Source organism: Mustela nivalis (genome assembly GCF_964662115.1).
Source record: "Mustela nivalis genome assembly, contig: HAP1_SCAFFOLD_1249, whole genome shotgun sequence".
In the NCBI taxonomy this organism is placed as follows: domain Eukaryota; kingdom Metazoa; phylum Chordata; class Mammalia; order Carnivora; family Mustelidae; genus Mustela; species Mustela nivalis.
This window is the reverse complement of record NW_028135415.1, coordinates 12,197-24,851: the sequence shown is the minus strand read 5'-3', so window position 1 is coordinate 24,851 and position 12,655 is coordinate 12,197. Positions and strand designations below refer to the sequence as shown.

The following is a 12,655-nucleotide window of genomic DNA, read 5'->3' as shown; positions in this document are numbered from 1 at the left end:
TTGGTGCTCTATAACAGTTGAAAGTCTACTAATAGTAAGTGCTCAGTAAATGACACACTATGTTGAAGGCTTTTCCATCATTATTTAATCCTCACAGCAACCGTTTAGGATAGGAATGCATTGAACAGAGAGCTCAGTACAGTTGCCTGCATTACACAGCCAGTGAGAGATGGAACTAGGACTCAAACCCATGTTGGGCTGACTACAAAGCCTGGACCACAACCACTAAGAACTCAACGGCCCACAAGAATAAGCAGCATTCGGCTTATTCTTCTTGTGGAAATGGTCCTTACTGTCTTATAAGAATCCCTTCTTGAAGGATAATGTGTCATGTCTGTGGGCTGGATTGTCTTGGATTTCCGGAACTACTATGTGAAGCGTCCTTACAGAAACGCAATTGAATATTTTGCAGGTGGGGAATAGGTCAGAAAGGATTCTAGGACATACTGAAGGCCTCACAGAGACATAGCTAGACCTGGAAACGTGAATCTCCAAGATCAGAACATTCTACCAGCCTGGGTTTTTGAAAGTCCGTGTCTACTCCTTTCACTACATGGGGGATGGTTTTCAGACAATATTGCACCTAGCATCTTCCTTCACTATGGTCCTGCTTGCCCCGAGGGCGTGCCCTTTAATGATGCTGTGACGTTCTAAGCATTCCCTGAGGGGCACTTATTTATGTTTTTGAGGGGACATTCGTTTCAAGTGAAATTGCTGGTCGGGTGTGTTCTTTTTTTTAGAGCACAGCAAACCGGCCCTTCCTTAACAAATACCATTACCACTCTCCTCCTCCGCAACCGGGACCGGGTCAGGTGTTTTTCAAAAGTGATATTATCATTATTCATACTCGCTAACGTGTGAATGACTCACCCATCTATAGATGGTAGAGAACAAAAAGTCACTGCAAGGCCCGCAAGGGTGTGGGCGGCGCATAAAATGTCTCGCCAGGAAATGGCACTTGCATACACATCCCTAAACTGCTGTGAGGCCCGTGTTGGTCACATGGCTAAACTAATGGACGCATGCAACCTTCCAGAAAATCTCGCCCTCAGATGAGTCTCAGCCTTTACATGCTTTATGCACTTGCACATGTAGCTGCTCAAATGTGCGGGTTCACACACGGTATCCCGGGTTTAAGTGTGCGTGCTTCCAGGGTAGGGCTTGCATGGGGGAAATTTGCACAAACGGGCTGACAGTTGCTTTCAATTTCAATGACATGCTTTTAGGTCACTGCAACGCAGACTCTTCCCCTGAACGCAGCAGACCCTTGGCTAGTCTCCTGCAGGCTTTGCGCCGTACCCACAAATCTCTGTGTGATCGAGAAGCCAATGTCACGGATTCACCTGATGACTTCCTTTGAAGGAGCTGCCGACCCCAGGTGCCACGAACACTGGAGTTTGGATGCCGGCGAGTCAGGGATTTATGCGGGCGCCTTTGGGAAAGATTTCCAGGCTGGAGCTCCGTTGATTCGTTAGGGACCCAAGTCTTCGAGGGCTGAGAGCTCTTGCCTGTTTGTAGTTTAGCGGACAGACTGTTGGTCGGCAGCAGTTTTCCACATGGATCTGGTCCCCATCACGGGTCAGCTCATTTGTAACGGAGCAGCTGGGTGAGGAGCGATGGGTGGAAATGCCTGCAGACCTCTTGTTGGCCGTTTATAATTTATAGCTTTAGGGGGTCCAGGAACTGAGCCTAAGGACATGTGGCTGTCAGCCCAGTACTTGAGAGCTGCAAGGAGCCCTCATCCCTAGGGTATCAGAGACACCCAAGTCCCCCATCATCTTAAGAAGCTGTCCATATCTCTTTTCAGTGTAAAAGTTCATAACCTCACATCCGTTTTCCTGACTGAAGTGAGTTGGAAGGAGAAGACTTAGGGAGAGAGAAATGGGGGGCAATTCAAAGGGATGGTTGAAGTTACCAACTGTTAAGAAAAATGATCCAAAACGTAGAAATAAGGCCCCCCAAACAGCTGCCTGTCATGCCCCTGTCCTAAGAGACAGGTGTCTAATATTAAACTTACTTATGGGTCACCAGATTTTATGACCCACTCGAGCCTGGACTGTGTAAACTTAGCTGTTACTCTGTAGGAAGCCAGTGAGATGAAGGTTATTTTCCCTGATGGAGAAAGCAGTCTCAAAGGTCATGGTCTGGTTGTCCTCTAAGTTGGGAAGCATTTTTGGCTTTTCATGATAATCGTACGCCATCGTCCTCTATCATTCCTTTCCTTCACACGTGTGCTTCTCACATTCTCCCTTCAAGCCGCGGGGTCATCCCCGGATCCCCTCAGAAATAAAGTGCTTTGAACTTGGGCATAATTCTCACATACGTAGGTACTGAGCACATGACAGAAGTTAGTTTTTTTTTTTTTTTAAGATTTTATTTATTTACTTGACAGAGAGAGATCACAAGTAGGCATAGAGGCAGGCAGAGAGAGAGAGGAGGAAGCAGGCTCCCTGCTGAGCAGAGAGCCCGATGCGGGACTCGATCTCAGGACCCTGAGATCATGACCTGAGCCGAAGGCAGCGGCTTAACCCACTGAGCCACCCAGGCGCCCCCAGAAGTTAGTTTTGAAGATAACACTTCGATAGGGCATTGGAATTACACATATCTGGGTTCAAAGATGGGAACCTTGCTATGCAGGTGGTCTCGAGAACAGCAGAAGTATCTGGAAGCCTCGACGTGCCCTGTGAAGGACCTCCACAGAGGACTACACTGGGTATGAAACAAGCTGATGTCTGTGAAGTGCTGGACACACAGCAACAGGGAAGCACAGGGAAGGGGGTGCCTTCCATTTCTCTCTTCCTTCCAGATGCGGCCGGACGGTGTCAGCCTGTGTGCTGAGCCCCTTCCCTTAGAGTCCACGGGGAGGAGGGACAAAGGCCAGGACAATTGCACCAGCTGCCCGGTGGTCTGTGGAAAGAACCATCGCATCATCCAACCGTTCCTTTATGGCCACCAGCAGCCACTGATGTTCTGGGATCCTAATGGAATTCCTCTGGGGCTGTTTTCCATAGAGCTTGACAATAGACAGGGGCTGTGTCCACTGCTCCCATTGGCCGGTTGTTACTTGACCAATCCTTTCCAGAGGCAGCATCAGGCATCTCCTGGGAGTAGCCTCCTGGCCCCTCCAGGCCTTCAGAGCTGTCACCACTGTCAAAACTGCTGCCCCCACACCCTGTAATCCCCAGAGGAGCTACTCATGCCCCTTTTCCTGCCTGCCAAAGCATGACTAGCCTACAAACAGAACTTCCAGGAGGAAGTTCTAAGTGGTGTGATGGCAAACAGCTTCCTGTTGTGGCTGTGTGGGTGAGGGAATCGCTTCACTGTCCCCGTGTGTGGAGTCATGGCAACTAACATGCCTGTGACCAAGGTCGTATACTGCTGGACATGGCAAATAGCAGGCAGACCACAATGGCTGCCAGTCCACCTCAGGCCCTCGTGAGCCCTGGGCCCAGGACAGCCCCACAGGGGTGACTTGGAAGGAGCCATCCCCTCCATCTGATTGAGTTTTGGGGTATGTCAGAGGTATGGGTGCAGACCAGAAGAAGAGCTGCGACATTGACTCTGAAACATCCAGGCGCTTCTTGCTCAGACCTGGGCTCCGGCTCCACCACCTGCTAGCTGTGGGTGACCCGAGGCAATGAACGTAACTTTGGGAGAGTCAGCAGGCTCTTTGTAAGAGGGGGAAGATGACACCTGAGCAGTCCAGTAGATGTGACAGCAGAACGGGTCAACGGCGATGGCGCCTTTGACACAATGCTAGCCGGTGGGTGCTGAAGACATGAATTCTTTTCATCTTCTCCTTCCCTCTAGGCTAGAGGCTGTCAGGTGCTGAGGTAGCATCTACTGTGGATATGACTTGGGTCAATAAAGCTTTATGAGGCCTGGAAGGCAATGCCCAGATCAAACATGGAAATGGGACTACCCCTTCCTACAGAACCGTGCAGCTTCTTGGCTGAGCAGACCCTTTGCTGAAATGCTGTCCATAGGTCAATCTTAACTGCCTTCTGTAAAAACCTATCTATCCTCTATCCCATTCTCTCTGCCTCTCAGACTAAGAGCAGAGCAGACAGAGACACTCTGAAAGCAGTACTGATCAGGAAAAATGTGTGTGTGCCTGTGTTTGCACACTCGTGTGAACTCTAAGCACTCTTCAAATGATAGGTAGGAATTTTGAGACAGAGCTGAGCAGAAACCAAGAGGTAAGCTATGGAGTCCAAAGTTTGCTCCTAGTTTGTGGGCCATCTGATAGAAAGATAAATAATTAATGTGTCTTTGCCTAACACACAGAGCAAAAGAATTCAAACACATAGGTTAGGGGTGCTTGGGTGGCTCAGTCAGCTAAGGGTTGGACTCTTGGTTTCAGCTCAGGTCATGATCTCAGGGTCCTGTGATCAAGCCCCACGTTGGGCTCCATGGAACCTGCTTAAGAGTCTCTCTCTCCCTCTCCCCCTCATGTCCCCGCTCTAAATCAATCAATCAATCTGCATAGGTTGGTTAAAGGAGGTTCCTTCTTTTTCGTTGCAAGAGAGCCTAGCTCATCTTACTGCTTTCCACAGGCAATAGGTATCATCTGGCCTATTGTCTTTCTTCCTTTTATCCCTCTGTCTCATTTCAAGCCCTGACTAGTTTTAGAAATGGTGGCTCTCCAGCTTTCCAACCACTATTTACAGGGGCCCTTTCTGGTGACCCTGTTAACTTTGACAGTATGAAGACCCCACAAGACAATTGCACTGGCCTGATTCCATCCTGCCTTGGCCTTCACTGCCCAACTGCAGAAGCATCGTTCCCTGGTAGATCACATGCATGCCATCCCCCGGAGTTCAAGGCCTTTCGTGTAGACTACAGTGTGAAAAGTGCCAATTGAACAATGTGGTGGCTGGCGTCAGGTCACACCAGGTAGAGGTCTAGCCCAGGGCCAGCTTCTTGGGCCTGCAGTTCTTGGTAGCCTTTTCTGTCCAGGGGAGCCCAGTGCCTTTGCTAAACACACACACACACACACACACACACACACACACACACCACTTAATCCTTCCCCTTTCTAAATGCTGTGCTCTAAGGTAAAGATGTTGTTCCCCAGTGTTCCAGAGCTTTGCCATGTTGCTTGAAAAGGGAAAAAGTAAAACTTCTCTAGAAACAGAGAAGCAGAACTTTCTCTAGGAGTCAGAGCCCAGCACCCGTTCCTCTAGCATGCCGTGATACCTCAGGACGAGGAAGCCTGCTTGGATGGGCCAGCTAGCGGGCACTGGCTAACCTGAGCCTGTTGGGTCTGTGTGCCTCCCCACCTGCTGAATCACTGGGTTGGATACAGTGAAGGACCATTCGGCTGTCAAGGCAAGATGAATGTGAAAATGATTATACTCCCGGAGTGTTGGGTTCTTTGGAGGTATCTGTATGACAACTATGTTCTAAATTTTCATATTTAGTGTGGCCACAGTCTGTAGGGGCGGCCAGCTTTTTGGATATGTTGGAAACAGCACTGAAGGGACACAGAGCTATTCCAGAATTCTAGCTCTGCTCATCTGCTGTGCGTGTAGTACCCTGCTGCTCTGCACAAACTAGTTTGTAACATGATATTCCAGGCCATCACATGTGTGTGCGGTTTTCTAGCACTTGTGGGCAAGGAAAAGAAAGCAGAGTAGGTAGGAGGCAGGATCGTATAACACACATGATTTACAAACCATATGTTGAAGAATATTTATTCAATAGTTAATAATATTTATTTAAAGTTCATTCCAGACCCTGTCCCTTCCCTTTTCCCTCCAGAAAAAAAAAAAAATCTAAACTTTAAAATTTGTTACATCTCAGTTTTTAAGTATTTCAAACCTATTTTCTCTCCAGTCTGTCAGAGCCTGAACCTTCCTGTGCCTCAAAGCACGCCCTCTTGGTAGGTCTCCTGGAAGCGGAATTATTCTAAGAAGCAGCGAAGGGAGGGGTGTTGTTTTCTCCCTGTACAGTTCTGTGGGGGTGACTGGTGCTCCCTGCGATGTTTGGGGTGGTGATGGCAAGAATGGGATTCATAACTGGTCAGTTCTCTACCTGGGGCAATCTCAGCTATGGGCCAATGCACGCGGTTTCCGCTGGTGAGTTGTATGCAGTGCCTAGGATCTGGTGGCCCTTGGAGTCTGCCCAGCTTTAAAACCAGGCTCTTTCTCCTGGGAGGATTACGGTCCTGCCTGGTGTCCAAACTGAATGCTACGGGTTTTCTGCCTTGATGCTACCCAGGAAGCCCACTCAGCAGCCAAGGCAACTGCAAATCTGGTCCTGGAAATGAGAGAGCTCCCAACATCTACAGCCTCTTGGTTGCTGATTACTCAGGTACAGCCCACTTGGTCTCCCATCTTGACTTCCACATCTAGCGACGTCTGAGACAGCCTTGAGGCTTTCTCCTGACCTTTCTTGTTGATCAGATTCTCTGACAGACTCTTGTGTGCTATTTTAGACACCATTAATGATTTCTGCATTTTTTAAGTTCTGTGTCATTGTTCCACGTGGGAGGAATAAAAGGTTCTATCTTCTAATGCGCTAATGTGTTTCACACATTGCCAAGATATGGGGAGAGCAGGCAATTTTTTCAAATTTATTTCCCCAAAGATCCACCCTTTTAACCAAATAATGACATTTTCTGAAATTCAAGCATTCCCTAAATCTTAATTAGAGAGATCTTGACCTTCATATTGCTTCTCTATGGTCCATCAACGTAAAGAAGAAAGTCTCACACCCTTTTGGACTTTCTTGCTCCTGATTCAACATTTACGAAGAGTGCCCCTACCTGAAAGGACTCACTCACAATGGCTCTCTGGTAGCAGTTAACGGTCATCATGCAAGAGGTTAACCACCTCTTGGAGACATTACTCCACCGGTACTAAACCTTCCTAATTCACTTTAGCATTCATTAGTGGTCCTGGAAATAATGAAGAACAATGTTTGGCTGAAACTTTGGGACACTTACTTGAGGGAGTCAAGAGCATCACTCACAGCATTGGCAAAATTGATATCTGTCGGGACGTTTTTATATTCTAGGCAGTAGGTAGGTCTGACCCCAAGAATCTCCACCTCACAGCCTAAGAAGGAAAAAGATGGTAAATGGTTACTTTCTTTAATAATTAAGGTAGGTTTTTGAGCTTATTTCAGGAAGCAAACAACATTAGTCAAAATGAAATTTTGGTTCATTTTCATGAAATAAAAGAACTTACTGCTGATAAGTGGCATATTTAACTGCAATTTTGTTTAACTGGAGTAGAGGTTCTCAAATGTCGTTCCTATGGGACATGGGTGTCCCATAACAGAGACCAGCAAAAATTGGATAATGTTGGTCTTTCCCAACTTGAAACAAAATTAATTCATACACAGAAAGCTCTCATTTAAAACTTTTTTTCCATAGAATTTTTTCATAACTGCTAAGTCTTCTAGTGTGTCTTTGTCTATTCTAAAATCAAGTATTAGGTAGTATCTGATTAGTTCTGGAATAAAAAAATAAGTATTTCTGTAGTCTAACTGAACTTAGAAATAACACACCAAATTAGCAAGCCTAAAAATCACTGAATTAAAGCGAGGATCTGAGACACGTCTTTGCCTCTCCCAAAATGAAGGAAAATAATTTTTAAAAAAGATTTTATTTATTTATTTCAGATGGAGAGAGCACATGAGCGGGGTGGGGGGAGAGGAGAAGGTGGGGAAGAGCAAAGGGAGAGGGACAAGCAGACTCCATGTTGAGCACAGAGCTGGGCATGGGGCTTGATCCCATGAGTCTGAGATCATGACCTGAGCCGAAATCAAGAGTCAGAGGCCAAACTGACTGAGCCACCCAGCACCCCAAAACGAAGTAAAAGAATTAAGGGCATTCCGATGTTAGGAGTTACTACAGCCTCAGCTTCACTGCCCCAGACTCCTGGACGAGTAGAAGTATTTGCTCTGAGGAAGAGATACCCAACCTTATTATCAAACTATAGGGCAGAAGAGGGATGAGCAAGTCTCCGTTTAAGTTCATTGACTATTACCCGGTACCTACTATGAACTAGTCACTGTGGTCAGACATAGCGGAAACAAAAATGTGTCAGTCAGGGTCTCTATCCTAGAGCATTTGGGAATCTAGTCTAGTGGGAGGAGACCTTTGGGGAAAAAAGTGTAACATATGAAGTTTAAAATGAGGTGCAAGGCAACAGCTCATCAGAGGCTGGGGACAGAACATCAGAGGGGAGAGGCATCTTCCAAGCTGCAGAAAGCTGAGGACACTACTGAAGAGAAAAAGAACTCAGTGATTCAAAAAGTGGGAAACGTAAACTTTCCATGTAAAGACCAGAGAGTTCTCCGCCGGACAAATTCCAAGGCCTGATAAAGGGATAATCATTATCTTCCCTCAGGACATTTGAAACTAGTGGCAAAGTAAATCTAACTAAAGCTTCAAAATCCCCCAGACCAAGCTCAACTACAGATTAGATTGACTTAGCCTCCATCCTAAAGATCTAACATAGGAAGAGGCATGAATTTTTCTCAGGGGAAATATCATTTGTTAAACCCTCTACTGTTCTTTTTCACATAATGTTTGGCATATAATAAAAAAATCATGAGATGTACTAAGAAGTAATAAAATGTGCCTCCTAATCAAGAGAAAAATATTCAACAGAACTAGGTCCACAGATGACACAAATGTTGGCCAGAAAGGGTAAACATATAAGAAATTTCTTTAAGAGATGATTGACTATTTAAAGCAAAATTTGAAACAATATATTATGGGATTTACAATATATGCATAAGTAAAATAGATGACAATAAGGACAAAAAGAATGTATAAGTGGATAAATGGCATTATAAAATTTAAAAACTCTAAATTCATTGTGAAGTAATATAGTCTTATTTCAGGGTAGAACGTGAAAAAGCTAAAGATGCATGTTGGTATGTCTAGAGTAACCATTAGAAAAAAAAAAACAATAAAATCTGAAATCAATACAAGAGAAAACCAACTATACTTGTTTCAAAATAAATGTGAATGGATTAAGCTCTGAAAGAATGTGAAGATGAAACAAACACAATCCAACTATAAAATACTTTAAAATTTTACACTTGATATAAAATGACACAGAAATTTTAGATACAAAGAATGGATGAAACCCACCCCCTGAACCAAAAAAACACCCCAAAGGTAGTCTCAAAAACCTGAAACAGCTATAAATCCACATTAACAGTTAAGAAGGTGTATGCTTGTTAAGAGGGGAGATCTTAAAAGTTCTCATCATAAGAAAGAATAATTTATGACAATGTGTGGTAGGGAACGTTAACTAGACTTATTGTGATAATTATTTCACATTGTTTCTCAGCCTTTTGGCTAAGATCAAGTGTGATAATTATTTCACCATATATATGTCAAATGATTTTGTTGTATACCTGAAAAAATACAATTTTAATATAATTTTATCTCAACAAAAATAAATAATAAGAATGGGTATGATTGTTTACATATCATTAACATACATTCTAACTGGTGTAAGGTGGTATCTCAATGTGGTTTTGATTTGAATCTCCCTGATGGCTAATGATGATGAATATTTTTCATGTGTCAGTTAGCCATTTGTATGTCTTCTTTGGAGAAGTATCTGTTTATGTCTTCTGCCCATTTTTTGACATGATTATCTGTTTTGTCTGTGTTGAGTTTGAGTAGATCTTGGATATCAGCCCTTTGTCTGTATTGTCAATTGCAAATATCTTCTCCCATTCCTTGTGCTGCCTCTTTGTTTTGTTGACTGTTTCCTTTGCTGTGGAGAAGCTTTTGATCTTGATGAAATCCCAAACAACACACACACAGTGGTCTTGGGAAAATAAAGTGCAAATTTGCAATCTTGGTGGAAGATTTGAATGACAACTTAAGAAATAAAGAATAAATGATATATAAGATATACCTACATAAAGATATAGAGGATTTGAATTTTTTAAATTTAAATTCAATTAATTAACATTTAATGTATTATTAGTTTCGGAGGTAGAGGTCAATGATTCATCAGTCTTATATAATACCCAGTGCTCATTACATCACATACCCTCCCCAATGTCCATCACCTAGTTACCCAACCCACGCCCCCTTCCCCTCCAGCAACCCTGTTTGTTTCCTATGATTAAGAGTCTCTTATGGTTTGTCTCCCTCTCTGATTTCATCTTGTTTTATTTACAGATATAGAGGATTTGAACGTTACTAACAATACACTGGATTCAAGAGATATTGAAAATTTTACTATTACAGAATATTCAATATTATCAAACCGAAGAGAAACGTTGATCGTATTCCAGTCCACAAAAAAAATCTCAATAACTTCCAAAAAGCAGAAATTTTATAGGCCACCATGCATGTTATCTGACCTCAGGCAATAAAATTAGGGATTAATCGTAACAGTTCACTAAATATAAACCCAACTGCTTACAAATGAAAAAGAAACCCCTTATTAAGTAACTTGATGTAAAGAGGAAATGAGACTTTCACTGATGCACTAGATATTAACTACAGTGGAAATTCTCCTTTTCGAAACTTCACGGGATGCATTTTCATTTAGGTCGGAAGCAAATCAGGAAGGTTGCTATCCCTGCTGCAATTTATTATGGTTATAAAACTTCTTATCAAGGCAGTTAACAAGAAAAGGAAATAAAAAAATGAGTGTTGGAAACCAGAAGGCATGCCTGAAGAGCTCATCTACAGGAACATTTTAAAAACGTTTTTTCTAGCCTGGGTGACTCAGTGGGTTAAGCCTCTGCCTTTGCCTTTGAGCCCTGCATCGGGCTCTCTGTTCTGCAGGGAGCCTGCTTCCTCCTCTCTCTCTCTGTCTGCCTCTCTGCCTACCTGTGATCTCTCTGTCAAATAAATAAATAAATTTTTAAAAAAGAAAAAAAATGTTTTTTCTATAACTTAAGGCAAAATACTCATATTGCTTCATGAAACAGTACAGAAACACAGCAGATACAAAAAAGTTTCACCAAACTATGAACAATGCAGGCTCATATTTCCTTGTTCTATTCTATTCTGGTTTTTTTTTTTTTTTGAATACTGATTAGCAATCCATAGATTGGTTTCACTGTCCTCTATGGATCAAGTCTTGTGTTTGGAAAACATATACATATGTGTGAATTCCTGAGTCCCTCTCGTCCTTTGAGAATAATGTTGTTAAGTGATATTTACACAATTTTTATTGTATGCATGCTTCCCCTAGGCAAACCACTTCTAGAAACATATTCTAAGAAAGTTGTATATGTAGGCATCTTTATTACGCTCTCCACTGAGCAGGGAGCCCCATGTGGGTCTCAATCCTGGGGCCCTGGGATCATGACCTGAGCCAAAGACAGAAATGTAACTGACTGAGCCACCCAAGCATCCCATCATTTTTATAAATATGGAGTCTGCTTCAGATTCTCTTTCCCTCTCCCTCTGCCTCTCCTCACGCTCTCTCTCTCTCTCAAATAAATAGATAAATCTTTTTTAAAAACGAGTATCTGAACTTTACTCTTGGCCTATTTGCCTGCTCTTGTGTAAATACTATTTTGTGTTCATTTTTGCAGTTTTAAAATGTCTATATTTAATGGTGTAAATCTTCCAGTTTTATTCATTTGACTCAAGATTATTTTTGCTATTCTATTTTTTTTAAGATTTTATTTATTTATTTATTTGACAGAGAGAGATCACAAGTAGGCAGAGAGTCAGGCAGAGAGAGAGAGAGAGAGGAGGAAGCAGGCTCCCTGCTGAGCAGAGAGCCCGATGTGGGACTCGATCCCAGGACCCTGAGATCATGACCTGAGCCGAAGGCAGCGGCTTAACCCACTGAGCCACCCAGGCACCCTGTTTTTGCTATTCTTGAACCTGAATTTCCATATAAATTTTAGAATTGACCTGTCAATTCACACACACACAAATAAACACAAGCTGCTAAAATTTTGATTGGGATTATACTGAATCTATAGATCAACTTTGGGAAAGTTGATGTAATATTAAGATTTCCAGTTCATTAACATAATATATGCCTCCACTTTTTAAGGTCTTTTTACATTTCTCTAAATTATTTTCCAAGTAAAGTTCTCAAGCTATTTTTGTTAGATTTATTCCTCTTTTTGTGTGTGTTTTGATTCTATTGTAAATAATACTGGTCTTATTTTTTTTTAAGATTTTTTTAATTTATTGACACAGATTGAGAGAGAGAGGGAGAGTTTGCACAAGCAGAGGCAGCAGCAGCCAGAGGGAGAGGCAGGCTTCCCGGTAAATAGAGATCCCGACATGGGGCTCGATCCCAGGACTTTGGGATCATGACCCAAGCTGAAACCAGATACTCAACCGACTGAGCCACCCAGTCACCCCAATGATATTGGTTTTTAAATTTCATTTTCTATGTTTTTGTTCCTAGTATATATAAATACAATAGTTTTTAAATATTGATCTTATATCAATAGACTTATCTCATTAACTCTAAACATGAATTCTTTCAGATTTTTGCAGAGTCATCTAGAATAATGATGATTTTTTTTTTCTTCTTTTTGTTTTATTTTTACCCCTGCCCTACCCCACCACATCCCCCAACTGGATAGGACCTCTAAATATAATTCTGAATAGAAGTTATGGTAGGAGGTATCCTTATCTCATTCTTGAACCCATTTACTATCAACTATTATGTTTAGCTATAGGGTTATT

The 12,655-nt window shown here is 42.7% G+C and overlaps 1 protein-coding gene across 1 annotated transcript in view; it reads right to left on the bottom strand.

Moving 5' to 3' along the window:
• LOC309857776 (glycerophosphocholine cholinephosphodiesterase ENPP6) overlaps window positions 1–7,061 on the bottom strand; it is a gene marked incomplete at its 5' end in the record, with an annotated part of 33,712 nt that extends 26,651 nt beyond the window's left edge. Inside the window, one exon of the mRNA XM_082750528.1 lies at window positions 6,950–7,061. Coding sequence (XP_082606654.1) covers window positions 6,950–7,061 — 112 coding nt within the window. The remainder of the gene's footprint in view (window positions 1–6,949) is intronic.
• Between the last annotated feature and the right edge of the window lie 5,594 nt (window positions 7,062–12,655).